Raw genomic sequence first — 25,859 nt, 5'->3', positions numbered from 1 at the left:
CCAACCATTTTTCAACACTTGATTCACACTGAGAAACAGTCTCTTGATGATTCTTCTCAACTCTGATTTTATTTAATCTAAGTTTTCACTTTTAGCTAAAAAACACAGTGCAAGTAAAATATATTTATGCTGAAAAGGTTCTCATTTCTCTTAACTTTACAGCTTCACAAACTGTAGCAAATAAAATGCATTTGTACAGATGCTGAGCACATTCAGAGGAGCCCACCCAGGCCGGACCCCAGCCTCCACTACGCAGAACGCGGTTACACTCCAAGGTGACGGCGCTACAGTGAACTGTGTGTTCCTGGAGAATCTGGAGCAGAAGGGAGGGGAAAAGGGGAAGATAAATAGTCTAAAAATCAGTTTGCTTTGCCAACTGACTATTACAAAAATAAAATAAGAGAAAAGAGGTCATCGGCTGTAGACACACACCTACGTAGTAAGTTAGGCTGAACTAAACCAAAACGCACAAATAAGGTAGAAACTGCTACAAGGTGACAGAGGGCAGCTAGTTATTTGCTGAACGATTCCATCAGTCTTTATATATGGCTTGTTTGGCAAGAAGGCCACTCAATCAAGGATGAGTTCGGGTTTAGCTGTCCTTTTAGAGTATCCACAGGCCTTTGTGTTCTCTGCTACAGAAACAGGTTTTCTTCCACACTGAGCTGATTTAGAAACAGGAATATAAAACTGTTCCATTGTAAAGAAGTGGCTGTTTTGAAACAATATCCCATTTGCGTATTACAAAAAGGCGTAATCTGCAAATATATAAAAACGTCCCCAGGCGTCTCCGTCAAAAACACCGTGCTCCTCCTGTGTTACTTAAGGAATGCTTTGTAGAGCAACAGTGAATGGCTTGTCTCGCGCTCATTTTCTAAACAAAATATGAGGTCCCTGAGGTTGACCCGCGTGATTCTTTGCCGCGTGAACTGTCTGGGGGTTCCCACGCCGGAGCTGCCTGGGACCGCCGCGCCTGGGCCCGAGCCCTGGTGACGAGAAAGGAGAAGACAGGTGCATTAGTGGCGCTCAGAGGTGGCTGCAGAAAGTAGGGAAGGTAGGGGCAGCTCAAGTGTCCCCCAAATGTGTCCCAGCACCCTGATTCTGGAGGAGGCTGGCAGGGCACAGGCTCCTTCCAACAGGCCTACAGCTTGAGCTGGCGAGCGGTCTGAGCCCTTAGCAGGGAGGCTGAGGCAGGAGACCCCTACTCCAGGGCGTACACTCAGACCAACACCCTTCAAGCCCCACAAAGCTCACGCTCTGGCCCTGGGCAGGAGGGCAGACAAAGTGGGCACTCCTGGCCCAGGCAAGTGGCCAACAACTCCGAGGCGTGCAGCCAGCTGACCTCCGGGATCACAGCGAGGCTGCCCAGGGGCACAGGTGAGGAGACCGAGGCCCACGCCCGATGCCACACCTGGCTGTGATCCCCGCGTGGCTGGTAGAGACACTAGGTCTCAACGCCGGGGCCGGGCGGGCGGCTGGTCAGCTGAGGAGGCCGACTGCTCAGCCGTTACGACAGTGGTCCACAGCCGAGGGCTGCCTGCCCCCGCTGGGCCCCTGCACAGACCCCCGCCCCTCAGTGACCAGCCACCCCACAAGCGGCTCGGAGGGCGGAGTTGCCGGGGGCGGGCCGCTCGGAGCACAGCGGCACCACTAAGCAGCAGTGTCCAGTGGTTTCATCGTCTCCGCTCCACCCGGCACTCTGCTGGGCACAGACACGCGACCCAGCAGCGGCTCGCGTCTCCCTGGGCAGAGGACCAGATCTGTGTCCTGAGCGGCAGTGCCTGTGGGTGTCCACGCACACACGCAGCGGCACTCTTCCTGTGTGTTCACTGTCAGAACTTAACGCGGCTGAAGTGACCAACGGCCCTCGGGAGCGCAGGGAGTGTGTCCTGCAGGAGCCCCGCACCAGTGGACAGCAGCCTCACCCGGCCAGTACCCGCTGGCCGGGAGCCAAGTGCGAAAGCTGTGGACTGGTGGCACTCTCACGATGCAGCTGACAGTCAGAGCAAGGGGTGCACTCCCCGGGGCCCGAGCCAGCGCCGTCGTCTTCGCCACCGCACCCTGGCGGCTGCGGCCACGTGAGTGGAAGAGCTCCCGGGTTTCTCACGGTCTCCTTTCGCCTTCGAGGCGGCCTCCACAGAGCACCTTGTGTAGACACCAGCAGAGCCCCTAAGGGGCTGGGGTGAAAATAAGCAGAAGAGACGAAGAAAACAGTTCCATCTCCAGGGAGCCACCCGTGGCCGCAGCCTGGCCGGCAGCAGTGTGGGCTTCCTCGAGGGGCACCTGGTGCTCTGGACACAGCTATTATCCAGTTTCTGGAAGAAAAAAGCCGGAAGGGAAGAGGGCCCGACAACAGCGCAGTGGAAGGTGGACGGCTTCTTCCCCCAGGGGTCCGGGACGTCAGACTCCACGGGCGCCATGGTGGCAGGACCTCCTCGGCATGCTGCTGGGCTCCAAACCTGCCTCCGTTACAGATATGGCTTCCACACTTGCCGCCAGGGACAAGCCCACCTGCCCAACTAGGAGTGCGTGAAAAAAACCCAGGCGTGGCAGCGGGGGGTACGGGCCAGGCCCCGGGAGGCACCCCTGGGCAGCAGGCCAAGCAGCTGTGAGCTGCCAGCAGAACGGGCTCTGTTTCATGTCTCCACTTTCAGGATCAATGGCCGAAACCAAGGTTGAGGTGTTCACCTCAGGCGCAAAATGTAAGGGGTGCTAAAAGCCAGAAATCGAGATAAATAATATCAAAACTGGTGCCCCCAACTCACTGATGGGCCAGGTCAGCACCTGAGGGCACGGCAAGCTCTGCCCAGCCACAGCAGCCCAGTGCTCAGCATTCCTGTGTCAGGCTCGGAGGGGACGGCCACTGCGTGTTTATCAGCCGCAAAGCCTCTCTGGCCTCTGGGTTTTTACAAAAACAATTGCATTTCTCTCAAGTTATAAAACTCCCAAGTGCACACTCACAGGTGTCCTCCTTGGTACTGCAATCAGGCTGACCACAGGGCGAGCTGTGGACTTTTTCCTACTATTCCCTAAGGAGGACATGCAGTCACTGTCCTCACACCTGGTCACACGGCTTGTGGGTATCCTGGTCACAGCTAGCAAACCCAACCCTCAGCCCCAGCACAGGGCTGCCAAGCTGGGATCAGTCCCCCGAAGGCTGTGCTGGCCCGGAGTGGTGGGCCAGGGAGTGGTGGCCCCTCCCCCAGCTCATCCAGAGCCTACAAAGGCCGTGGGAGCGGGGGCCTTGGCAGAGGTGCTGAGGGTCACGGGTGGGCAGATGCTGCCCTGCCTTGCACATGGCCCACTGCACAGCAATGGCCCCAAACAGACCTGAGCCAAGAGAAGCCGGGCACGGAGCGCCGGTGCCAGCTGCAAGCTGAATGGCAGTGAGTGCAGCTCAGGGCCTGCGACCTCTGGGTTGGAAGGACAGGCAGTCATGTCTAAAAGGGTGACTGGGGACATGGACGGCAATGCCCCCTGAGCCCCGATGCCTCTTTCTGCGCAATGTACCATGAACAGCCAGTCACCCTACAGAGAGTAGGTAAGAGGAGCAGAACTTGCCCTGTAAATCTGACCCGCCACAATACTCATGTAAAAACCAAACAAAGAATCTCCTTCGTGGGGATCCCCTGGTGGGGCCCATGCAGCACCCAAGGCTCCCACCCCCTGCGGGAAGCCGCTCTGCCCCCAGCGCACCATGGCGCAGCCTACCAGAGCAGCGATGATGGGGAGCGCTCAGGCGGGTCAAGAGCTCTTGCCTGCACCAACAGCCCCTGTCCAACAAGTGGTCAGGCTGGAGGGGCAGCCAGGAGCAGGGCATTGGAGCAGGCTGCCTGGTGCTGGTCTGCCCAGCTGGCCCGGCTGCTCCTCACCCAAGACCCCAGCTCACCCGTGCAGGCCTTTCAAGAACTGTAACTAGCTCTCAGAAAGGCTATAGAAATGGCATCATCTTCAAGAGGCAACCATGGCAGCAACTGCCTAGCCACCCTCAGAACCAACTCTGAGCAACAAAGGACAGCTTGCGCGGGGCCAGGCCACCCGCAGGGGAAACGGGGTGCCCATGTCCTAAACGATTTCAAAAGAGGAAGAACAGCCAACATGCCCAGGGCGTGGCCTCTCGCCCTCCCAGCACACACCCGCCAGAGACCTTTGGAACTCGAGTGGGACACGGTGCCGACACCACCGCAGGGTGGCCGGGGAGCAAGGCACAGCCAGGGCCAGCACAGGCTACAGGAAAGCGTCCCAGCACCAGGCCGAGGGCTGTGCCAAGGGAAAAGAAATGTCCCCAGAAGAGCCCTGATGGCTGTGTGCTGAGGGAAAGAACAAAGGAGGAAGTGAGGGTCCTGCAAGCCCGGAGCTGCTCCTTGTCTCATCCTGGCAACCACAGCAATCAAACACGGCCGCCGGGACTTCACCGTGCTGCCAGGAGAGGGCGCCATGACACCACAAACCGCCCAAAAGCCCAAAGCTACAGGAGAGGGAGAGCTGCAGATCCAGGAGAGTGGAGGCAGGAAGTCATAGTAGCACCACGCCAGCACAAATTCACTCTGGCAGAAGAGAACGACCTTACGGCGACACTGTGCACACCACACGGCATACTTAGGTAAGCAATGCAGGTCGAAAAATGATCTTGGATCAAAAGCCCCACGCCTAGGAAACATTTAAGAAACAAAAAAAATCCAGGAAGACTTGAGAGTTGAATAAACAAGAAAGAGATTGGAGAAGGAGACACAATGACCCTCCAACGAGAAAATCACAGGGCTGGGGAACAAGCTCGCGAAAAGATGCTGCACGTCCTGTCACCAGGGAAATGCACATTAGACGACGGGTGAGAATCCACTGCACACCTACGAGCACCAAACGCAGCAAGGACTCGGGCAGAACCCTCCCCATGCCCGGCAGGAAGGCAAAACCGCACACAGCCACTAAGGAAGCCGTGCGTCTCACAAAGCCAAACGTGCTCCCACCGCAAGACGCGGCCATGAACTCCGGGCATTACGAACGGCACTGAAAGCCGTGCATACACAAGCGCTTGCACAGAGATGTCCACAGTAGCTTCACTCATTATTATCAAACCCTGGAGCAACCAGGATGTCCCTCAGTAGGTAAACGGGTACACTGTGCTACACCCACACGATGCAGTATTATTCCCTGCCAAGTCGAAGCGAGCTCACAAGCCAGAAGACTCGAAGGAACTTCAGAAACCTACTTGCAACTGCTGAATGAAAGCCAGTCTGCCGAGGTACACACGGTGTGACCCCAGCTAAGAGACAAACTGGAGAAGGGCAAAACTATGGCAGTGAGTGAGAAGAGGCTGCCAGGAGCTGGGCACAGCGATGGGGACGCACAGGCGGAGCGTTCCGGGCCGGTGAGACCGCCCTGCATGGGGCTGTGCCAGGCCGCCAACTGCTGTACGCCTGTCAAAGCCCACTGAAGCTGCACCCACAGGGAAAGCCAGCAGGCCAGTGCTGGCCCAGGGCTACACAAAGGAGCCACCTGGCGGGGTGCGCACAGTGGGACTGCCACCGTGGGGAGGCGGAGGACATGCAGGAACTCTGTACTTTCTTTGCATTTTTATGTGAACCTAAAACTGTTCTAAAAAACAAAATACCAATTTTGTAAAAAAGTAAACCCAGAAAGAATCTAATAAGGTCTTCAGTGAGCAGTATCATGCCAACGTCTAATGCTACATGAACAGGATGAGGAATGTATGGAAACTCTGTTTTTTTTTTGTTTTTGGTAACATTTCTGTAAGTTGAAAATACAAATTAAAAGCAGGGAAAAAAGTACGTATCCCACAGAAATAATCCTCGCAGAGAATTTTTTCAATTCTGGGTATCCCTGGGTGTCCCTAAAGTTCAAAAGAGAAAAAGCCAAGCAACGTATGAAAGAACTTCACCCAGCAGTCTCCAGCCACATGACTTTCTCATTCGGTAGCAACCTTCCGACAGCCACCTCCATCTTCCCAGTCAGCCGTCCTCTATTGTTCTGCACCCTTCCCGCCCTCACTCCAGGCTCGCTCCTGTTGGCTGGAAGTGTGCACCCTTTTTCAATTCTTAGAAGTGAGGATATTTTAGCACGTAGGTCTAAAGTTAACAACAGGCTTCTCCCATAACCCTTATCTGCTAGCAGAGAGACTCTAGCAGCCAAAGTGGTTGGGAAACAAATACCTGAGAGAGAGCTAGGGTGCAGGGACAGGGCTGGGGCGCAGCTCAAGGGTAGAGAGCCTGGCTAGCATGCCTGAGGCCCTGGGTTCCACCCCAAGCAAAAACAAATATATGAAAATGATGGCAACTAGATCATCATGGTGTGAGTGGAGACTTACAAACAAAAAAGGGTCAGACAGAAAGCAGAGGGGCTGGACTAGGCCCCGAGGTATCCGTATGAGCTCACTGACACCCATACAGGCTTTCTGACGTGAAAGGGCCACGCGGGATGCGCTCCGGCTTCCGCACAATGCTCCGGAGGTTTGACTGGAGGGCGTGCAGAAGCAGTGGCCCACAGCAACACACTAGCATAGCGATGTCCTGTGGCTATCAACACTGAGGGAAACGGTAAGAGGCTGTAAAGAGCAACACAGATCAGAATCAGTACAACCCGGAAATGAGGGGAAGGCGGGATTAACAACCAGAACCAAGAGAGCTCCACATGAGGCGTGAAGACCAAAAGGAACCCAAGAGTAGGTCCAAACCCTGTGCTGGAAACTCCAACGCCCTGAACTGCAAACAGCCCCAGGAATCCTCCATTTCCCAACTCCACCCATGAAACGGCCTCGACCCCAAAGACAACCAGTATCCCAGGCCCGCCCGTGGTCTGCCAACGCCGTTTCCCACTAGAGGAAACCAGTTCCTTCTGAAGAAAGGCTGTTTCCAGGTCCAGAGAAAGACAGATGTACAATGAACCCAGAACACTGTGTCACGGCAGACCCAAGGCCTGGGGATCATGTCCCGACATGACCCAGAAGACAACCTGAGGACGCTGCCCTGGCCAAAGACCGCAATGAAATGACAACCACAGCAGACTGGAGCCTGAAGATCACATTCCACAAGTTCCTGTCAGCGGGAACCACCGGTGCTACATGTGACTGTCCCACTGAGCAGCTTCAACCTGGATGGTACAAACGGATCTAATTCTCTTTTATCAGTCACTCTCCTAATAAAATTAACAAAAAGCCTATAAATAGACCAAATCTGAATAATTACTGTCCAAATATAAATACTATTCATACCAACTGTAACAATTACAATAAGCAACACATTTATTTCACTGAAAGAACTTTACTTACATTTGTTTTTTGTTTTTTGTTTTTTTTTTTTTTTGGTTTTTCTCCGGTACCGGGAACCGAACTCATGACCTTGCGCTTGCCAGGCAGGCGCTTTTGCCGCTGAGCTAAATCCCCAGCCCCTTTACTTACATTTGTGACTAGTTTAACAATAACTAATGCTCTTACATGGAAGTCTTACCAGTACCCTGTCACTGGTGTATATACCTTCCATTTACAAGTAAATGCACTTGCTGCTGTACTAAAGTTATCTGTATCATGACATTTCCTGAAGGAGCTGTGATACCATGATGTCCAGGCTCTAAGTCAGCACCTTTCTATGTTACTATAACCAAGGCCCCTGAGAAGTGACGTGCAGCGCTCGATGCAACATCATATGGATACCAGTGGTTCAAGCTGGCGGGAAGGATCGAATCCAAGAGCTGCCCAGCAGTAAGACACACAAATTACAGCCCATGATAAATATGTTAAGTCCATGAGGATTTAATGATTAAAAAAGAAAGTCAGTGGTCACCCCTTGAGGGTGACAGGGAGTCAACTCAAGCTTTTTTGGTTTTTGGTACTGGAAATCAAACTCAGGACCTTGCGCTTGCCAGGCAGACGCTGTTGAGCTATATCCCCAGCCCCAGGAAGTCAACTCTTGAACCAGAAAGGTAAAGGAAGCCCTCAGCATTTATCCTGCCTTCCCCACAACTACATACCTAGGCAGTCAAACAACAGCCAAGGACAAAGTTTACTGTAAAATTACCCCAGCTAACAAATAAAAACACAAGGATGCACTTCGAAAGTACAAGGCGCTCGGTTCACACCAAAGCACCAAATGAATAAAGTCGTAAGACTGAAAACCACAGCTCCCACAGACCAGTGGCTCCAGGGCCTGAGCATCACAGCGTGCACAGAGCAGGCCCTGGCCTCCTGGGAAAGGGCCCAGCCACACCACGGTCTTCTTGTAGTCAGAGGGGTCTTGCTGCCTGCAAGCAGAAGCTCAGAGGACAGGGTCCCTGCTGAGCTGACCGCCAGGGTGCAGCTAGCGCCCCACTGAGCAGACAGAGTAGGCCAAGTGACAGCTGCATACAGTCGAGGAAAGCAAGCCAGGGCTGAGAGTGGAACATGGATTCAAACAGACTTTAAAAAACTAAGAACTGGCACAGCAGACCACAGTGTATGCGAGCTTCTGGGCTGCATGACTGGGACCGTCCGTCCTTGTGATTCTCTCCAGCTTCACGGCAGGCATGGCAGCAGCTACTCACAAGGACCAGAAAGAGCTGCTAAGGCTCGGGACTTAGGGCTTCTCTGGCGCTGGCCAAGTCCTACTGCTTGACTGTGCTGAGCGACAAAGGCTCTCCACCGAGGGCCATTCGAGAGGGCACGAAAGTAACCCAGCAAAGACGCTCACCCATGTTTCCAGCCACTCAGCACTTTAAGCGGACCATCACTTGGGCAGCGCGTTTGCTTACATGCTGACTGTCCCAAGCGCCACTCGGGCAGCATCACTTCAACCAGTCAATTCTTAATTGAGTATATTTGATAAAACTCGTTTCTATATTTCCTGATACATATATATATATATGTATATATATATATATTTTTGGGGGGGGGGGTGGTACCAGGGATCGAACTCACAACCTTGCACTTGCCAGGCAGGCACTTATGCCATTGAGCTATATTTCCTGTTATATTATCTTAAAAAAACTAATGAAAAAATACGCAACTTTGGTCATCCTGTCCTTAAATAATTAGACTGATACGTGGTTAACTCCTCGTCAAGGTACAAGAAATCAACTACCCTTCTAAATGTGTATCACACTGCTCATCTGATGTCTTCCTGGAGTCTTAAACTAAACTTCTGGGGTGGACACTGCAGGCACACCCAGGCAGAGCAGGCTCTGGCTGAGAAGCCATGCCAAACAGGACCAGCTCTACGCTGGCCAAGCTCCCAGAATCTGTATTTTCTTCTTATTTCTGACCCACACAGGACTCTCACTATGGTGAGTCCCTGACTTACAAACTTTCACAGATCTGAAATGACTTCTCATTACGAATACTTGCAGATGAGTAGCCCACGTGTCTGCCGGACACTGTCATAGTTGTACAGTACAGTGGGGGACCTACCATGTTTCTGTGTGTGTGTGTGTGTGTGTGTGTGTGGTTGTTTTACACTTCACATTGTACATCTGTGTCAAGTGTGACAAAGACTCACTTTGTCAGACCCACGAACACTCTCCAGAACGGAACTCGTTCGTAAGTCAGGGACTTACTTTAGGCTTACTGGCCTGCAGCTCGGACACATTTACACAAAGATGCCTACCTGGGTGGTCTTCTGCCTTATACACAGCATTTTTATCCACCTGTACTGAGAGAGACCTCCCTTACACTCTGCACTGCCCACTCCCGAAAGCCCAGCCTCCATGCCAAAGGAGCACTGCTCAGGGGGTAATGCTGGCACTTGGGGAAACGCAGCACTGAGGTTTCAATACATCCTGGGTCCCAAACACTTCCAACAGCCTCTAGGGGGACAGCACTGTCCTGCCGAGGTCACCGACCTGAGCCCATCCCAGAGTCCACTCACACCAGTGAGCAAGGCACGACTGCCCAGAGTGCAGCAAACAGCAGGTGCTCTCGGGCTGAGGACAGAACAGCACTACCAGAGGCCAGGCCGAGTGCGAGCGAAGAGGCCGAGTGCAAGCGAAGAGGCCTCGCGCCAGGAGCTCAGCCTGCCCAACACACAACCCAGGCATCAAAAAAAACCTCTCCTTACGAGCAAAGGATCACACCCTCCAGTGAGACGCACAGCACAGCCTACCCAGGATCAGACAGGAAGAGCTTTCAGAGTAAGTCCAACGAGGATAGAGGGGCTTGAGAAATACCGTGACCTCCCCGTAGATCCTTCCAACCAACATGAAAAAGAAAGCCCAAGCAGGACCACCAGCACTCACTGAACTGACTGCTGTAACAAGAATCAATATTCCGCGACCGGGGACACAGCTCAGTGGCACAGTGCCTGCCTAGCAAGCACAAGGTCCTGAGTTTGATTCCCAGCACCAAAAAGAATCAATATTATCCAAAAACAATGTAACCCACAGTCAAGGGGGGCTGACGCAGTCCAGAGAAATTGAATCTGAGGTGGCAGGGGTTATGGACTTGAAGCAAACTTCGGCAGCTTTAATAAACGTTCAAAAGAGTATGGGAAACATGGTCTCAATAAATAGGCAGGCAGAGAACCTCAGCTATTTACAAACTAAAAAAAAAACAGAAACCCTAGAATTGGAAAATACACCAACAAATACAAACTTTAGTAGAGTTTAACAGACAACTGGAGATGGCAGAACTCCACCTGGTCAAGGAACTGGAAGACAGAACAGGGAAAACCCTCCAGTCTCAAGAATGGAGAGAAACAACAACGAAGGAAGGGAATGCAAGTTCAAAGACCTCCACAGCAACACCTGCGCGTCTTAACAGTGGTAGGAGCTAGAGGCCTAGCACAAAGACTGGACAGAAAAAGTACAGTATTTGAGAAACAATGGGCAGAATGTCCCAAATGTGATACAAACCACAGACGTACAGGTCTGACAGGCTCAAAACCTGCAGCAGGCCGATACCCAGAGAAACACACTCAAACACAGAACAAACTTCAAGAGTAAAGGTTCACAGTCTCAACAATCGAGGGAGGCACAGTAGGCCCAGAGAACGAGGATGAAAATTACAGCGGGATCCGAGGATAAGGGATAACACGCTGAAAATCCTACAGGAAACACATCAGCCAACCTGGAATTTTATAGCCAATAATAATATCCCTCAAAACGAAGGGTGAAATACAAGGATTTTCAAGTAAACAAGTAGAGGAATTCAACTGCCAGCAGACCTGTGTTACAGGAAAGGCACGAGGGTGTCTTTCAAGTTAAAGGGAAGCCGTGGCAGACAGGAAGGGGGGTCTGCAGAAAGGCACAAGCACTCCAGAGATGGCAAGGAAGTATGTAAGTATGAAAAACTATGTTTTCTTTCTTCTAAAATGTTACTTTTAAGTAAGTAATTAACAGCTTAAAACAAAAATAATGCAACCAAGTTGCCTGGTGGTGCACATCTGTCATTCCAGCATTCAGGAGGCTAAGGCAGGAGGACTGCTATGAGTTTGAGGCCAGCCTGAGCTATACAGTGAGACCCTATCTCAAAAACCAATAATAATAACAACAATAAAAACACATTAGGACTAGGTTTAACTACAAGTGTAAAAGACATGACAACAAAAAGACTAGCAGCTTATAAAACCTGGTCACAGGAAATGGCTCCTTTCCCTCTTGCCTGTTCTCCGGAAGTGATTCTCCCACTGTCACTTGTGAGGCAGGAGTGAGACAGAGGCCCCATATTCTTTTCCAGGTCAGTCTGACCTCAGCATAGCCAGTTATGGTGGTCACACACCCCATGCAAAGAGCTTCCGCTCAAGCAATGCCCACAAGTAACTCAATGCAAGTGTCCCACTTCAAACACGGACAGACACTCCACGGAAGGCAAGACCAGGCGGAGGGTGGCGCGCGCTCAAGGGTCTGCCTACTGCGGGAGGCCATGAGGCGCTCCCGCGCCCCTTCCAGACCCCGCCCCGCTGCTGCTGTACCTCTGCTCCGGATCCCGGCCCCGCACCGTCCACTTTCCTCTTTTTCCTGGGCCCGATCGCCGCCAGTGCCGTGAGGTTGGCGTCCCGCTGCCGCATCTGTGCCAGTTCCTGCTGCTGCATCTTTGTGTTAGAAAGGAAACAAGGACTATCGTTTCATGGACGTTTTTACTTACTGCAAAAGCAAATGCAGCTATCAAAGGGCTTTCTGAAATTTTCTAAACTGTAACTTCTTTAATGTTTTGGCGTTTTTTAACAGTGAGTATGTTCTGTAACCAGAAAAGTAAGAATGTTTAAAAGCAATCAATATTCATTTAAAAATGCTCAGGAAATAAAAACAAGTTTATGCACAAAGACTAAGTCCCAACCCCAAAGAAATCATTGCTAAATATAGAAACAGAATACAAACCATCTGGTCAGGAGAATACCTTCCACTTGGCATTATTTAAATCTTGAATATTTTAAACAGCTACAGCAACGCCCATGTTCAGAAATTCCATGGTTTTCCGAGCCATTCTGGGCATGTGGGACAACAGGCTTCAAGGGTGTAGTGAGGAGTCCATGACTAAGCTTACCTCTTTTGCCTTCTGTTTCAACCGTAATTGTTCTGGGTCTTCTTGTCTAGATCGAGACTATTTCAGAAATAAGTAGAAAAGGAAAATAAGTTATGACCCATCATGACCCACTGTATTTCACCTAACGAATGTTATCTTACTCATCTATATCCTATTAACTTTTTTTAACGTTTATAGCAAAAAGCTAAACTTTCGGCTGTGTATCATGGGGGAGTATTAAGAAAATCCATGTCATTCAGCTACACGAAGACATTAAGATACAATCTTCAACATAAGGCACCAGTAGTGCAGGCCTCGGGTCCAACGTGACATGACAAAGGTGCACCAGGACACAATCTCACAGGGCTCTAGGCTCAGGAACTGGTCCTCCTTGGGAGTGGAGCAAGGACTTGCATTTGGCCATCACTGAAGCCCACGACCCTCCTGCTTTATAGCAAGCTTCAGCACGGAACTTCGTTCTCCATCTGCCACTGACAATGAGACATGACACACTAGGCCCCAACTGCTCTAGAGCCAAGGGCAACGTGAACCTGGCACACAGAGAAGGACTCAACCTGCATGCACTCTGCACGGAGGTGGATAGATCTGGGCCGGTGAGGGTCAGGGATCCTGGGCTCCACATCTCAGGCATGTCCCCTCTGCAGTCAGAGCCTGTTGCGTGAGCAAGGCTTCTCTCTGCAGCTCCACTTACACCCACACCACCTTCCAGCCTGAAACAGTGCTTTGGCCTCTCTGCCTGCATGCGTGTGTCAAGGGGGGACAGAGTGCCTGAGACGAAGAGGCCCAGGGAGCAAGGTGGCACTTGCCTTTGCTGCCCGCATCAAGATTTCCCTCTCTTGTTCATCTTTCCTCTGCTTTTCGATCTGATCAAGCTGTTCAAAAAATTTGAGTTGAGCCCGAACATCACTGGCCTGCTCATATCTGTCGTCATCCTACGAGAAAGGCAGAGATACTGTCACAAACCTGGGAGCCGGGGAGCAAAGATCTGCTTAGCACAGCCGGGCGAGTTATGCACAGCTCCTGCTCCTCTCTGGCCCAGCCCCCCATGGGCGAGCAGACCTGGCCCCCTCCCATCTCACCGCACGACGGATTCCACGCACCCACCGTCAGCAACAGCACCTCACAGCCAGTGTCCACTGTATTACTTTGATACTGTCTGGTATTTTTTCAGGTAACATTTACATTTTTCCACAGTAACACAGAAGCACTTTTCAAGCACAGTGACTGAGCGCAGTTTTCCAAACCCTGCTCTGAAAGCACCACCAGAGCGAGCAGCGCCTGCTGGGCACAGTGCCTGTCCGCTTGGACGCCCAGAACAACAGGGGCAGCTCAGCCCGGAGAAGGGTCCAGTGCCAGGAGGAAGACTGGGGTGGAATAAGCACAGAAGACTCCACAATCTTAAAAGGTAAGCCAGCACAGTGGAGCACACCTGTAAGCCCTATACTCAGAAGCCTGGGCTACACTGGTGAGTGCAAGGCCAGCCTGAACTATCGAGAGTGACACGGTTTAAAGAAGATAAATAAGCCCACAACACCTAAAAGGCAGTAAGTAGCCAGGTGTGTGTATGGCGGGGGGACCATACGCCTGTAATCCCAGCACTCTGAGAGGCTGAGACAGAAGGATCACAAGTCTAAATCCAGTCTGAGCCACTTAGCAAGACCCTATCTCAAAATAAAAAATAAAAAGTGCTGAGGATGTAACTCAGTGTGAAAGGCCTGGTTTCAAACCCTAGTACTACAAAAAATAAAAAATGTTTAAAATAAATTAAAAATAAAAAGGATGACAGGTTTATCCTCAAGGTGAAAATCCTTCCAGAGTATCCCCCCAGGTACCCAGCCCTCCTCCCCTGATTTGGCGCTACAGAGCACCTGAACCCCACGTGGCTAACAGAACTAGCTCAAAAGTGCGCGTGGACATTTGGGACATCTCTGCCCTCTCTCAGCAGTGGGAAGGTGGCTTCCAGACAGCCCCTGAGCAGGAACTGACAACAGAAACACACTCTTCTCAGGAAAATGGCCCCATTACCTTATAAGAGAAGTTTTTTTGCTGAGCCGTTTCTGATATTTTTTCTACAAGATTCTGTAGCCTTTGCTGTGTGGCATGAGATACATAACTTACTACATCCGGATGTAATTCTGTTATGCCGTGCTTTTTACCTAGAGTAGGCAAAAAAAGAGTATTTTAAGACCACTCACTCGTCGCTTTCCTCACCACTTCACCATCTCCCCTCCTGCCCGCCTGTTAGTGTTCTCCACCCAGGGGCGCCCGGGCAGACTGGCGGGCAGAGGCAGCCCCTGCACCCACAGGGAACTGATCTCTGTGGAGGTCAGGCGGCTCAGACACAGCAAATCCTAGTGACAGCTGCTAGGTCCGCACTCACCTATTTCCAATATCCTTCTCTGTAAAGGCGCAGGGAGGAGGAAGGTGTCGTCTTTGCAGGACCGCGTCAGTGTGCCCACCAACTCAGAGTTCGTGGCCAGTATTCGTGCACTTTCTTCTGAAAGGTTTACTCCAGCCATCGACGCCACATCATTAATGTCATCGTCATCCCTGGAGAAAAGAGGAAAAGAATGGTGCAGGAACCCATGAGGACAGCACTGAGGTTCTGAGGTTCTGACTCGGGGATGACGAGAACAAGGCAGAGCAGCCCCTGGGGAAACGGCCCTGTTCTTGGGCCCCCAGCACTGGAGGCAAACTACAGTCTGAGGGGTAGCCTCGCTGCGGTGCAGAGTCATGGTGTGCAAGTGTCCGAAGGAGACTTGGACACTCAACCAGACCCTGCTACATGAACCACGGACACGGTGCATGCTGCTTTGATGACTTCGCACCATGTGAAATCATCTTTAAAAAAAATCACACCAAACAGTATTTTAAAAATAATCTCAAACTCAGAAGAGATAGAAGAGCAGCACAGAGACTTTCCCTGGTCATCTGAGAGTAAGCTGTGCCTCTGACACCTTGCCACCTGGACACTTTCTATGTTCCTCAGCAAGGGTGCCCCTGCAGAAAAGGCCCTGCACAGTGACCCGCAGCCACAAGCTCGTCCTCACACCTGCCCATGTGCGACCACTGTCCCAGGAGCGGCGTTCAACATGCTGCTCTCAGCTTAAGAGGTGAAAGAAAAGCACACCTAACACTGCCACCGGACATGGCCTGTCCTCCCGGAAAAGGGGCCCCTATAGAAAAGGCCCTGCACAGCAGTCCGTGCCACCAGCTTTCCTCAGACCGGCCCTTGTGCAGCCATGGTCCCAGAGCATCGCAGTGGGACAGTCCACGTCCAGATCGTGGGCCTCTTCTGTCTACCTCACAGGAACACAGCTCAGCTACTCCTTGACTCTGGCGCCCCTGATACCAGAACAGGGCAGCTGTCTATGCAACGCCCTTGCTCAGGCCTGACCGATGGGCTCCATCCAGACCAGCCATGCTGCCTCCCTGCCACACCCAGCAGGTGGGCCTGTCACCGAGGGGCACTCTGAGCACTAACCCGAGGAGGCCTGCCATTTCCCCAGCTAACTGGCATCTTAGGGAGATGATCTGATGTGCCTTCCACAGTCCTCATACCAGTTCTGTGTGTTACCGGATGGCTAGCTTTTACACAGACTTGTGGCTCCATCGTGTCAATGGCAACCCTCTGTGACCCTACCACCCCAGCCTGGACCACAGAAGGGAGATCAGCTGCCTCTCCCACTTCCTCTGAGCCCTGCTGACCTAACAAGATGGCCTCAGTGCATCCTGCCCTTTCCGTGTCCCAACCTTGGTGTCAGCTTTCGTGGAGAATGACTTTCAGAAGACTTGGCCTGAGAATGTGCCTAGGCTCTTCCATGGGCAAAGCAAGGGCCCACACCTGCACCTGAAGCTGCTACGTGTGCCTCCGTGAGTCCAACTCTAACCCAAGGCCACTGCCTCACTCCAGCTTACCCCCTCTGCACCCTCCTCAACAGAAGAGGCCACAGGGCCTGGGGCCTGGATATAAGCCCTCTACCGCCTTCTCACCCCGCTCGGGTGACAAGCCTTCTGCTGGACAGCACCTTATCCCGTCTGGTTCTGATCCTGCCCAGGGCCACTGCGGCTCCCCAAAACAGCCCTGCCTTTCCAGGTCACTTTAAGAATAAGTGTGTGGGAGGGGAAGGGCCACACCAAGTTTTCTTTTTTAGTTTTGTTTTGTTTTGTTTTTCTTCTGGTACCAGGAATTGAACTCACGACCTTGCGCTTTGCCACCGAGCTAAATCCCCAGCGCCCACACCAAGTTTTCTGAAATGTGCACACTGCCCGCTGCTCAGTCATGGTGAAGGGGACTCCACAGCCTCTCCAGTGCACGTCTCCACAGAACTCTGCCTGCTGGTGACACAGACTGGCTACTCAGCAGACAAGCAGGGTGGCGGCCCTTCCGGAGCTCAGGGTGAGCCAACAGCACACGAAGCACTGTGTTATGAACAGCAATGAACCTGGAGTTCTGTGCTGCGACATTCAGTTCGCACGGCGTCAGCTGAGCCACTTTCCCTTGTGCTGAGGGACGAAGCAAGCCTCCCCAGCTAACACCGGTGCTGGGAAACAGACACGCATGTAGATGTGCCGTCAGAATCAAGTAGGAGGAATAGCTGCAAGGCTGCCACTGCCAGGGACCCACAGCCTCAGTCCTTACCTAAATGAGCCTCCCCCAGGCTCCTTGAGCTTGTTTTTCTGTGCAGCAGCTGCTTGTGCAGATACAGTAGAAAGGGCTTTGGTTCCAGGTAACACGGTGGGCTTCACAACAGGGACTGCTGAGCAAAAGACAGTGGAGACCACGGAGGCTGTTACCACACGCACAACTTTACAGGCTCAAGGGGAAACCGGTCGCCTCCTAAGTAGTTACAGTAAGTTTTCAAAAGCCTTAAACCAGTATTGACAGCTGCATATTATAAATGATGTCACTAAGTACTTAAAATGGTTAACATGGTGAATTTTATTATACATATTGATTATATATATATATTTTAATTTTTTTGCCACAATAACAAAACAAAATATAACACCCCAACAGCTGGCTCTCAGAGCAACCTTCCGTGCGGAGCAGCCGTGGCCTGGGCCCTCACCTGGCTGCAGCTGGTTCAGCTGGATCTGCTGAGGTGTGGTGAGCATGATCCGGTTGTGAGGCTGCCGCAGTGCAACCATGGGCGTCTGCGTCAAGGTCACCTGCGGGGGCCGGATCAGGGCTCCTGGCTTCGGAGGCTGCTGGATCACCTGGGATGGAGCAGCAAAGCAAGTGAGCACACTTTTCACAGGCCACCACACCCACTACACAGCTCAGGCTCTTCCCTTCATCTGTCCCACCCTGTTCCCTACTTCAGGAAAAAGAGCCAGCAAGACCCAGGGCCACAGAGAAGCCCGTCCCATGCTCTCGGCTGCTGCTCCATGAGAGGCCTCTAGGGAGCCTGGAAAGGGTGAGATGGAGTGATGCCAGGCCAGCGCCACGGCACACAGAGCATGCCAGGCACATCCACTGCTTGGGAGCTACAGTGGGGGCTCCAGGCCAGTCCTGGGGGCAGATAGGAAGCAGAACGTTTGTGTAGCGCAGGCCGCCCCATACACATAGCACAGACCTCTCCCCACCTGTCAGCAGAGTGGCACTGTCCCCTGGTGACCCCAGGTCAAATTGTTTTCCCTCACCTAAGTTTTTTTGTAAGAACCAGGTGACTTTTGTACTGGAGTACGGGAGAATTTCCAGGTCTCACCCTGAACTTGGCCCCGCTGGCCCAACACGACCTGTTCTCCTCCATCATAAAGCCCTACTTGGGCCAGGCACTCGTGCAGCTGAGCCGCTGGACCCAGCCTGCCCTCACCAGGCACAAAGTAGACTCCAAGAGCAGGCAGCACGACTACTTCCTATGTTCTAGACCCTGCCCCTAGAAGCGGGGCCCAGAGACAAAGTGATCCCTGCAGAAAGCCACACGGCTCTCGTCTACATGGCCTTGCCACAGACCTCTGGGGCTGGGTCTCTGGAGCTTTGTTTCTCGCTCTAATGATACCAGGCTGGTGCACCCCACATCACAAGATACGCAAGAGGGCTGGGACAAGGCCAGCACAGAGCTATGTCTGCAGTGCAACGTGAGTGAGCAGGTACAGCAGACAGGCTGAGCCAGGCCGCTCCATATCCTCATCTGTAGCCCTCCGAGGGAAGGAGGGACCCCTCCACGGGCCTGTCAGTTGCGCACAGGCACAGCCAGAATCCAGGAAGTGGCATGCAGCAGTGAGCCTGCTGCTGAGCACAGCCTGTCTGCAGAAAGCTCCTGGCGCTGCTGATGGAATCAAGCACCAGAAGCTAGCACCTCCCAACAAAGAGCACGACCTGACCCAACAAGCTCCCTTTCAGCCGAACTTGCCTTCCGGGTTAAATAATCCCCACTGAGTTCCAAACGGGATACTTCTGTCCCTGCACCATGTAAAGCCAAGGGCCCAGTGACCACTACCCTTGCAGTGTCAGAAGGGACGGGGCAGCCCTAACTTCACACATGGACCTTCAACCCTGCCCCTGCCCACACCTCCCCTCTCCATCCCTTTAGCCTGCTCTCCTCACTAGCAGTGACGACAAAACAAATCCAAACTTTAACCAGGCACATGAGCAATCACTCTAGTGCACCCCAGGGTCACTGCCAGAGTACCATCCTAACGCACTGGAGCCCTGTAGAAATGAAAGTTTCACAGTTTCACTTTCAAACTGCTTTCTGGGAACCAAACCCCTCTGGTTGGTGTTTCCAACAGCAGCCTTCCCACACTGGGTGGCCTGCTCTGCCTCCAGCAGGGGTGTACTCAGAGCACAGTGCAGGCAGCAGGGAGGAGCACGGCCTTAAGACTGGGGAGCTGAAAGTCACCATCAACACAGATGCTGTCTGCCATTCCCACAGCTCCACAGCATCTCCCACCCGCACTGCGGCAGCCCTTCTGCCCCATCTCCTGCCGCAACACAGCCTGCAGCTCCTCCTGCTCATGGGATGTCCACTTCAGAGACTCACTAACGCACGGCACCGGTGCACAACATAGTCCCCAGACAACCCAGGGACAAGTCTGAGAGACGAAACACAAAATTGCAGAGCCTCAGACAGTAATATGTGTTTTAATTATTTAAGAGAATACCCAAGCTTCTTCCTAGCAGGAGCCTCCCTGCTGGCTCGGAAAAGGGCTCTCCGAGCCGTGGCCGGGTATTTAGAGGCTGGCGGGAGCGCCACTCAGCAGGCGGGCTGCGCGAGGGCAGGGAGGCCCACGCCTTTATCCCAGCACTGCAGGCAGTGCCTGCTTGCCAAGGCCAACCTGTGTGGGCTGCGTGAGGCTGATGACAGGGGGCTGGAGCGCACTGGTCACAGAGGCGGCCGTCTTCCCGGCCGTGCGCTGCACCGAGCTGCTGAGCACCACGGCTGTGAGTGTGGTGGTGGCCTGCGAGGCAGGCGGCTGCTGCTGCTGGCTCTGCTGGATGAAGGCCGCGGAGTCGGGAGTCAGCTGTCTCAAGGCGGGTAAGCTCCTCTGTGGGAAAGAGGACATCCGAAGTCAGAGGCAACGCGCACATCAGCTTTCTAAGACCAGACCGCCCCCCGGCTCCAGGGAACAGACTCTAGAGCCGTATTTGGCATCTGTGGACGTCGGTGCCAACACCCACCCATCCCCGAACCCTCCCTACTCTCACCAAACTGGATTACTCTTAATTAAGAACTGGCTAAAATTTGCTTCAAGCAAAAGAAAACTGTATCTTCTAAAGTCTTAAGAACACGATGCTGACAGCAAGGATCCTCTAAGAAAGGCGAGGTGACATTCTCAGAACCCCTAGTCTGACGGGGGGAGGGGTGGACTCATCCAGACAGAGGCCCCTCTCCACCCCCAGCATGCAGCAGAACTGTAAGGCCAGACAGGGCTCAACTTCATGGAAGAAAATTCTTTTAAACCCAACATCCGTTCCAGGGCACCACAGGCTTCCTGCCCAGCCGGGTGAAACAGGTACACACTGAGGCACCTGTGACGCCTCAACCCGGTCTCACTGCTGCTGTTTCAGGTGCCATGCACTTTCAATTACCTTCAGGAAAGGCACAAGGTAAGGTTGAGGTGAAGAATTAAGTTCTCGGTATAACCTGCTAGTGAAATCTTCTGCTTCAATTTTTCCATCCTTAAAAATAAAATCCACATTGACATTTGGCAATGAGCACAGTCTTAAGCATACACGTCTCAACTCAGCATCACTCTGGTCTAGCAGTTCTGAGGGAGGGGACGGAAGTCAGCACACCCCACACTGCAGCCGATTCAGATTTCCAGGTGCACAACGCCAGACACCGCCCTGGACACTGCTGTGCAGCAGCAGCTGGTCACGTGACTCATCTACACCTCCATGCTGTCACAAGCCTCTTCCTCAATGCCATCATCACCCACTGCTTCCAGGCTCCTACTTAATGCCGGGTGTTTCAGGAGAAGACACAGCAATCCAAGAGTAACTTCATGGTCAAGTCAGGGTTGTGAGTCTAGGGTACCACAGAGCTTAGCCAGGAAAGAGCACGCGGCAGACCCAGGGTGCAAGGTAATGGAGGGAAAAGCAAGGTCAGGTGGCCAAGAGCACATATGTGAGCAGAAGCCTGGGACCTGGGACTTGTGGTTAGAAGAGGAAGAAGCGCCCGGCAGTCCTCCCGAGTTCTGACTCGCCCAGGAGTCGGGTAGGGGCGTGGGGGTCATCACTGAGAAGGCTCCTGGGAGAGGAGGAGGAGGAAGGGGGACGAGGAGGATGGGGAGAAGGGGAGGAGGATGTTGGCTCTACCGCTGGAGCACAGATGCACTGCGGCCAGTCTGCACCATGAGAAGGGGCCACCCTCGTGGGGCCTGAGGCACATGGGCCCAGCCAGACTGCTTACACCCGGGGGCATCACAAGAGGCAGACAAGCCTCTCCTGATGTCCACTCTTACTCAAGGGTACCCACTGCTGCAGCCAAGCCCAATCTAAGCGATGCTGAGGTCAGGTGTGGCTGGCAGCAGCCAGGGCTGCAAACAAGTCACGTAAGAAAGGGCTGGGGGTCTGCCAGGTCCCTGAGAAGAGCACAGCACTTTGGGGATGGCTGCTGGACTCGGCTGAAGAGCGATTGCAGCAGGTGGACAGGAAATAAGCCGGACAAGGAGTGTTTCTATCAGGAGAGGCTGGCAGCATAAAAGAGCATGAAGCTGTCAAGGCACGGACCCTACACACAGCAGCCAGGCGAGCCCCCAACACACTCTTTCCACACTCAGGAAGAGGGAGGCCTCGGCAGGGCTGGGCAGGGCACAGGTGTGCACACCTCTCCCTCTCCCTACAACCACCTATGACGTCCTCCCTGCCGACACACACACACAGCTACAGGTGCTCATCACAGACAGAATGCTTAGAGGAGACAGGGATTTCATGCAAACTCCTCTTACCAGTAAATTCTGTACTAGTTCTTTCACATTAGCTGCTGTTTCTGTAGACTGTTTACCAGATGAAGCCAGTTTTATTAATGTAGACAGAAAATTTTTACATTTCTTCACATTTTCCATAGTTTCCTGGATTGAAAGAAACGGGTAAAAAAGTCACAAAAGATTTTCATCACAGCCTCTGGTTAAACTAAAATATTTACAGGTAAGACCATGCCTATGATACAAGCAGTCTGGCTGCTAAGGGAGAAGAATTCCAAGCTCAAGACCAGCCCAACAACTTGTGAGACTCTGTCTCAAAATAAAAATAAGTAAATAAAAAGGATTGGCGGTGCAGCTCAGTGCAAGCAAAGGTCCTGGGTTCAATTCCAAGTATCACAAGGAAAGTGACATGTAAATTTCGCCCTAAACTTCTTTCAAGAAACACCTCATACTGATGGGTGCAGCCTGGTCACCTCCAACGCCAAGTCTGTATGTCACTCAACCCCGTAACGCTACTCCTAGGAAGGCAGCTAGGTAAACAACCACAAGTGTAAAAAGATGAACCTATAAGCATATTCATCTTAATGTGGCTTATTATGAAGACAGATCTAAATCCACATAAAGGAAACTAAATTATGATCCAGCAACTACAAACACATGGAAAAATCCTAGCAAAGAAATATGAAAAAGTTACAAAGTAAGACTGCAGTTTGCCTGAAGATGTATACACCCATAGGAAAGCCCCTGGAAGCACAGATATAAACAAAGCGTAGGGGTTCTACCAACACCATGCAGCTCAAGCACAACCTCCTCAAATGTCATCACCGAGGCTCTGGCCATTTGTGAATGCCTGTGTGGTCTAAAACCTCAAGCAGAAATATCTGGCTTCCCTGCCACTCCTGGGAGTCCTTGCCCTCAGACCCCACCTTAGGAGGCGCTGGGGAGAAAGGGTGCAGTAAAGCCCTGAGCTCTACCGCATCTCAGGCTGCAGCTCGCCTCTGCACCAGGCAGCTCTGGAAAGGAACAGGACTCGTGGGCTGTGAACTATTCACAAGTCCCTCTGCATAAGAGACTGGTACAGAAAACAACCAGAACTGTCTCACAGTGAGCAATGGGCCCTGCTGTCCCTGGAGGTCCCGAGAGGAAAAGCGGCTCTTACCGTGGCGGCTGTGGTGGTGGTGTTTGCCCCTGGGACTGTTCGCTGAGGCGTCCCGGTCTGAACAGCTGTTGCCGTCCCGAGTGAGGCTGTCTGGGCAGAGCCGCCCAGGACAAGCTGAGGCTGCAACAGTGCAAAACACCCGGTGAACGCATCTCATGCCGCCAACCTGAGACACTGGCCTCAAGTCCGGTGAAAGCTTCCTGGAGAGGAAGGGACACCCACAGCCTCGGGACTCCAGGGTCTCCAGTTCTGCCAGCTGGGCAGGGACTAGTAGGATTACACCATGGAGCCACTCAAGGTGCCCTAAGGCCCTCACGACAGACCCAACCTTTGAGGACACTGGACTGAGTGCCTGAGGAGTTGCATTTTGTCCCCTATTAAAACCTGTTGGAATGAAGCAAATCACTACAAAGAACCTGGGCTCCTGAAGCCAACAGTGCCAGATGCATGGTGACAGGTATGAATTACCTTAGCCAACCAGCTGCCATCCCTCAGAAACTCAAACACAAGAGAAAGCCACCCCTGAAGCCCTGTCACTGTCCACACACTCCTTCCTGCAGGGCCATACAAGATGAAGGCGGCAGTCGGGGGATGACCCCAGCTCCCTGCACACTACTACACCAACGTCCTATGCTCTCCAAACGCCTCGGGAAGAGGGCATACAGGAAATCACTGCTGGGTCATCAGTGCCCGTCAGCCTGTGAGTGGGGAGGTGCTGCTTGCCCAAATACAGGGACACCCAGCAAAGCAGCACCCAGACTTCTGAGCAATTCAGACCACTGGGCCTCAGTCAATTCTTGACACTGCCATTTTACAAAAATAATCATGATGCAAATATCTGCTAACATTTAAAAACAGTGCTTTTCAATGTATAAATCTAGCTGTCAACAATTTCTTCCTCCGATTTTTTAAGCACAGCCTTTTTCTGACTTCTGAAGGTAGGGGGCAGTGTGACCCTGGAGAACAACTCCTGAGCTGCCCGCGGCCGAGTCTTCACTCCTGCCATCAGATCACAGCTGCCAAGCCCAGCAGCTGCTTGGGAACTGACCCACTTCCAGGATCCCCCGGTCCCCCAACGCTGCCCTGCAGCTGCGTGAGGAGGTGGCAAGCTTTGCTCTGTAAGTCTGTGCCGTCTTCCCCGTGCCACAACAAGCAGATATTCCTTGTCACTGGAAGCTGCCAAGCCAAGTCAAAAACTTCAAATGAAGAAAATGCCCAAGAAAACCAAGCCTCGCCTGCGGGGTGGGCGGAGGAGGGCAAGTCCAGGACTCTCCACCTTTCAGTCTCTTTGACCTCAAAAGTCACTCCACAGCCCCTAGGAGTGCACATTTACCTAAATGGCACGAAGATAACGTCTTCCTAGTCTGATAAACTCATCTTCACTAAATGTGACACAAGAACCCACCAGGAGCTCCACTACCTGCTCACAAAATCACCGAATGCGCAAAGCAGGTGCACCAGGGACTCAGGGCTAAGAGTTCCTCTCTGAAGCCTCTTGCTCCCAGTGTGCACAGGCCTGCTCACTGGCTCGCAGCATCCAGGGACAGAACTGCTCTTCTACCTGACTTCATCCCCTGCAGCCACCAAAGGCAAACAGAGCCAAGCTCCAAGGAGAGAAAAGAGCCCAGGGGTGCTGCGCCACCCTGGAGCTCCAACGCACCACTCAGCCTCAGGACCCCATCTGGCAAGGGAGCTGCACCCAGCCAGCGGCACTATGGTGCAATCCCAGGCAATGGGCACCACACCCAGGCTCGGCCCAGTGGGTGCCTCATCAACAGGAGCCCTGCAACCGTCTGGACACTCAGCATGCAAGACCAGGAAATGCCTCTGACCCACTTTGCTTCACCTATTCCTGCCTGACTGGCCCAGACAGGGCTGTTTTCCCTCGCCAGGTGTCTCTGCCCTAAGCAGAGCTGTGTCAAACATTTCCAGAACTGTGCCATCGCTGCTGGGGAAGGATGCAGGCTGTGGGGAGGCAGCAGCCTGGCAGCCAGTGTGAGGCTGGGAGACCAGGAACAAACCCCACAGTCTCCCTCAGTTCGGCACAGGATGAGGGGAGCACTGGCGTCTCCTTCACAAAGGCATCAAGAGAACTAAACACGCTATGCACAGAGCAGCAGGAACGCCGTCCAGGTGCCACAGTGTCAACACACACCATTCCCACCCACCTTTCTTACTTCTCTGCCTTATGTCAAATATCACTGTGGCATGGCAGTATTTTCAATCGTAACTCTGGAATCAGAGAACGCTTTTAAAATGGTGATGGCATTAAACTCTATGTGACATTAAACAAAAAGAACTCTGAACCATCCTGTATCAGTAGTACGAGACTCTACTCCCTTTATGGAGAGCCTTCCTTCTCAAACTCACTCTGTATCCAATATTGATAACTCATAAAACCTGGTCTTCACATCAAAGTGGCATTCTGCCTGCCCCAACGCCTCTTACCTGCACCCCTGGGGAGCGCTGCAGGGCTGTAGTGGGTTGTACCGTCGTCTGGGCCTGAGACACTTGCTTAATTATGGTAGTTGGGGTCACCTGCCGTGCAATAATAGGTGTGCCAGGAGCCTGAAAAGTTAAGATTGATCTGAAACAAGCTACAAATAAAAGTAATTCCCACCCACTGCATATAAAGGCTGTCCTTAGGTACACACTAGTACCCTCAAGTGGGGCCACAGAGCTTTCGGGAAAGCCACCATAGGCTCTCTCTCCAAGGCCCAAGTGTATAATCAAAATCTTTTCATAGACTCTCCTAAAAACATCATTAAACTTCCTTAGCAGTCTACAAAATAGGTCTTTAAGGAAAGTGAAGCCCTGGATCAGGTGGGGAGCTCTGAAGGGGCGTCAGAGGCTGCCTGGGAT

The 25,859-nt window shown here is 52.6% G+C and overlaps 1 protein-coding gene across 1 annotated transcript in view; it reads right to left on the bottom strand.

Moving 5' to 3' along the window:
* Positions 1 to 720: 720 nt before the first annotated feature.
* Taf4 (TAF4 RNA polymerase II, TATA box binding protein (TBP)-associated factor, 135kDa) overlaps positions 721 to 25,859 on the bottom strand; it is a gene marked incomplete at its 5' end in the record, with an annotated part of 68,641 nt that continues 43,502 nt past the window's right edge. Inside the window, 13 exon segments of the mRNA XM_013507495.1 lie at positions 721 to 986; positions 11,892 to 12,011; positions 12,464 to 12,520; positions 13,270 to 13,395; positions 14,489 to 14,619; positions 14,844 to 15,013; positions 17,106 to 17,223; positions 17,536 to 17,683; positions 19,748 to 19,957; positions 20,502 to 20,591; positions 21,863 to 21,985; positions 22,998 to 23,117; positions 25,446 to 25,565. Coding sequence (XP_013362949.1) covers positions 819 to 986; positions 11,892 to 12,011; positions 12,464 to 12,520; positions 13,270 to 13,395; positions 14,489 to 14,619; positions 14,844 to 15,013; positions 17,106 to 17,223; positions 17,536 to 17,683; positions 19,748 to 19,957; positions 20,502 to 20,591; positions 21,863 to 21,985; positions 22,998 to 23,117; positions 25,446 to 25,565 — 1,701 coding nt within the window.

Source organism: Chinchilla lanigera, unplaced genomic scaffold (assembly GCF_000276665.1).
Source record: "Chinchilla lanigera isolate Chin_1 unplaced genomic scaffold, ChiLan1.0 scaffold00127, whole genome shotgun sequence".
Classification (NCBI taxonomy): domain Eukaryota; kingdom Metazoa; phylum Chordata; class Mammalia; order Rodentia; family Chinchillidae; genus Chinchilla; species Chinchilla lanigera.
This window is presented reverse-complemented; position numbering and strand designations above follow the sequence as displayed.